This window comes from Pediculus humanus, genomic scaffold (assembly GCF_000006295.1).
Source record: "Pediculus humanus corporis 1103172108290 genomic scaffold, whole genome shotgun sequence".
Lineage (NCBI taxonomy): Eukaryota > Metazoa > Arthropoda > Insecta > Psocodea > Pediculidae > Pediculus > Pediculus humanus.
In genome coordinates this window covers 2,247,951-2,252,225 of record NW_002987859.1, presented here as the reverse complement: position 1 = coordinate 2,252,225, position 4,275 = coordinate 2,247,951, and the positions used below count along the sequence as shown (strand labels likewise).

At 24.2% G+C, this 4,275-nt stretch overlaps 1 protein-coding gene across 1 annotated transcript in view; it reads right to left on the bottom strand.

Annotated features, from left to right (window-relative positions):
* Phum_PHUM543320 (uncharacterized protein) overlaps nucleotides 1-4,275 on the bottom strand; it is a gene marked incomplete at both ends in the record, with an annotated part of 39,014 nt that overhangs the window by 8,756 nt on the left and 25,983 nt on the right. Inside the window, one exon of the mRNA XM_002431671.1 lies at nucleotides 3,431-3,502. Within this exon, the coding sequence (XP_002431716.1) occupies nucleotides 3,431-3,502 (72 nt within the window). The remainder of the gene's footprint in view (nucleotides 1-3,430; nucleotides 3,503-4,275) is intronic.

The window sequence follows — 4,275 nt, the reverse complement described above, 5'->3', positions numbered from 1 at the left end:
TCGTCGGAAGTGACGTATTAAATTATTTAAACGGGAAAAAAAAATAAAAAAAAAAAATTTACGAATTTCTTTTAATTTTTTAAACATCTTCTGCTTTTACGAAACGTTTTCGCGTCGTTTTAAATTAAATTATTAACACGTTTATTAATTTAAAAAAGAAAAGACAAAAAAAATATTTTTTTTAATACATGGCGTTGGGTTGGAAATTGTTAAAAAAAAAAAAATGGCGGGATTTACGTGACTATTACTATTATTATTATTATTATTAATGTATGAAATTTTTTTTTAATATACCGTTTTAATATATTTATATTTTTAACTCTGTTTAAAATATATATATATATATATATATATATATATATATATATATATATATAAAGTATAAATGTTTAAACTTGTAAAAAAAATTGGATTTAAAAACTTTTAAAAATGGAAAAAAATGAGGAAAAAAGGAAGAAAAAAAAGGAAGAAAAGGAAAAAAAGGAAGCAAACTTTTGATTTACAGTATTTTTGGTCTTTCCATTACTGCTTTTACTTTTTTTTCCTTTTTTTTTCCTTTTTTTTGTCGCAATTTTTCTTGATTACTTTCTTTTTGATGGGGAGTAAAATATATACGAATTTTTTTTTCTTCTTCTGCTTCTGCTTCATTTTCTGCTCTTTTTTTTTTTTTACTCTATCAATTTGCTTTCTACTCTTCTCTTCTCTTTTTTTTTGATAATTATACCTTTTTTTTTTTTTTTAACCGTCTACTTTTCCGTTTCTACTTTCTTAAATAGTAATTCCCCCTTTTTTTTTCCTTTTTTTCCTTTTTTGAAATTTTCGTGGTTCGACTTTAAATTACCTGTTTAAAATTTTTTGTTTTTTTTTCTTACGCATCGTATTTTTTTTTTTTTATGTTACCACTTTAAAAAATGATTTTCATAAAAAAGGAAAATTTTGTTTTTTTTTTATTTTTATTACTATCATACATTACAAATATTTTAAATTGTTTTTTTTTTTTAAAATATTTTTATGCGATCGAGTAATAATAAATCATTCGGTGGTGATGGTGATGGTGGTGGCGGTGGTGGTGGTGGTAATAATGAGGTCGTTTATATGACTTAAAACGTAATTTTTTTTTTTTTTTACTTTCGTACCCCCGAGTAATATTTAACAAAATAATAATAATAACGTTTTAATAGAATTCGTTCGTACCTGCGGAAAATTTTAGCGATAAAAAAAATTTTTTGTAAACTTTGAACTTGTCATACTATTTCCGTTTAAATTATGTTTATTTTACGACTTTAAAAAATATAATTTTAAACGAATTAATGCAGACGAAACTAAAAAAAAAAATTTTAATTCTTTTCTAAAAAAAAAAAAAAAGAAATAAAATCGGGTCTCGTATAAATTTAAAAAAAAAAAAAAAAGGAAAGAAAATTTTTATTTTATTTTATTTTTTAAATTTGAATCGAATTCTTTCCTGTTCACGTGGAGAGCAATAAAGCAGAAAAAAAATTCAAACTATAAATAGAACCGGTTAGAATTGTTATTTCATGCTGAGACGGCATAAAATAAAAAAAAAGGAAAAAGAAAGAAAGAAAGAAAGAAAGAAAGAAATACAATATATGTATAAAAAAAAAAAACGCATTTAAAATTTTCCACCTGACCTCGCAAAAATAAAGAAAAAACAAGAAGAAGAATAATAATAAAAAACATTCAAAACAAAATCAATTTAAAAAAAAAAAGGTGAACTTATTGACAAAAAATTGAAGGTAAAAATAATAATAATAATAAAAATAAATAAGGAAAAGTTACGGAACGTTGGATTGGTGGGGGGAGGGAAGGGGAAGGGGAATGCAAAAGAAGGGTATGGGGTGACGATGGAAACAGGAAAGGAAAGAAAAGAAATTATTGGTAAAAAAAAAAAAAAATGTATGCAATACGTAAAATTGAAATAAAAAAAAAAGAAAAGTAAAATGTTTGTTTAAAAACGAACAAACAAGTTCAGACAAACAATTGCGAGAAAGAAAAATTGAAAAAAAAAAGAAAATTTTTTTTTTTTTTTACGGGGTTATGCAGTCACCAGATGGTACTGATTCTGGTAGGATTAGACTTTGAAGGAATAAGAAGAAACAGGAGAAGAAGGAACGAACTGTGTAGGTAAAAAAAAGGGGATGAGTTTAAAAAAAAAAAATTTTTCTTTTATGAAAGCAATACGAATTTTAAATCCTCCCTTCCCCCCGATTGTAAATTTTTTTCATAAAAAAAGATGGTAACGAAAAAAAAAAGAAAAGTTAAATAAACAAAAAGAAAGAAAAATAAATCGTTCGTTGAAAATCTTATTGATGTGGCGCATTTTTTTTTTTTTTTTTTTAAATTGAAAGAATTAAATGGTTGACACGTCATAAAATTATTATTATTATTATCATCGCAATGTATAAAAGAGTGTAAATGTTGTCGTCTGATACGAAACAAATTTTGATACCTTTTCCACATAATCAAGGTTTTTATAAAGAACAATCACTTTGGAAATATTTTAAAAGTAAATGAAAATTTAAAAAGATTTATGCGACTAATAATAATCAAATTTATTTTAAATTTTTCTTAGAATGAAAAATTTCGCGATAAAATTTACTCACACACACGAGGCAGACGAGACGTCAAGGACGTTTTGAAATAGAAAACCGGAAATGACGATGAATTTTTGTTAAATAAAAATTAAATTACATATTAATTGTCTTGTTTTGTTTTGTTTTGCAGTGAAAGAGGAATAAACGGAGGAAGGAGGAAGGAAGGGAAGGGGAAAAAAAGTAAGTTTAAGTTTAATTTAATTTTTTTTTTTTTTAAATTTTATTTTAAAACGTTTTAAAAACGAACAATTGTTTAATTGACAAAAAAAAAAATTTATCCGGAGGGAAAATGAAAAGTTTTTTTTCTTTCTTTCTGCTTTTTCCACAAGTTAGTCTCGTTCGATGAAATTGAAAACCCAATATTGAATTTAAACGCTTGAGGCTAATCTCATTCAAAATTTTAATTTTCTAACGAACGACACACAAAAACTTGATTCATTTTTAAATAAATGAATTTTACACCGCCTCATATCGAATATTTTTCACGTACAATTTCAAAAATTTCCTACACAGGTTGTCATTAATTTTTTAAACGTTTGTTGTTGTTGTTCCCTTTTCGGTTTCGAATCGATTTATTTATTATTTATTCATTTTTAATTATTTTCCTCCTGTTACTATTTTATTTTCCCTCGTTTTCTTTCGTTAAAACAAAACGAAAAAAAAACTTTTAATGTTTGTTTAATAATAATAATGACACGTTGTGTCGTTGACTGTTTGTCGTCCGTCCCGCCGTAATGTATTTTCGATATTATTTTATTTTTTATTTTTAATGTGTATAGGGGGGGCGGGAGTGGGGAGGGGAAAAAAAAAAGTCAAACCTCGGTTTTGAGGTGAAAACCCTGACACGTAAATGAAATTAAATGTCATGGCAGTAGTCGAATAATGTATAGCTTTTTTTTTTTTTTTATCCCCCTGTTTCTCTCTCGCTCTCTCTCTCTCTTTCCCACATTTTGCCCAGAGGTTTTCATTATTATTATTATTATTATTATATGAGAAAATTGGTATTGAGCCATGAATAAAAAATGAGTGAAAAAAAAAATTTTTTATAACAGCGTCGAAAGAGAAATAAAGTATAAAAAAAATTTATTTATTTATTCATTATTTATTTTGTCATCAATTAACAAAGTTTGTTTCGTTTCGGATTTTTTTTTTGTCATTAAATATTAATTTAAATTAAATTTTTAATAGTAATTTTGAAAACTCGGAAAATTTACAAAATTTGATATATATATTTGTTTAACGGGAAAATTTTAAAATTTAACATATTATTATTATTATTATTATTATTATTATTATTATTATTATTATTATTATTATTATTATTTAATTGCATTTGCCGTAAAAATTTCGAGTCGATAAATTCTACAGAGTCGATATAAAATTATTTATTTTCTATTCGAAATTTTTCGAAAAAAAAAAAAAAACAATGTTAATCTCATAGCAGACGACAAATTAAAAATTATCATTATCAAAACAAAATGAATAGTTTTTAACGGCAGGTTGTTGTTTTCAAAAAAAAAAAAAAAAAAAATGGTAAACGCGTTTCTAATCAATTTAATGTAATTTATATAACGTATTATTAATAGAATGAAAAATATCGAAAAGTGAGAGAAAATTCTAAAAGTTTTAAAAAACACTCGAAGTAATGATAACAACAAACAAA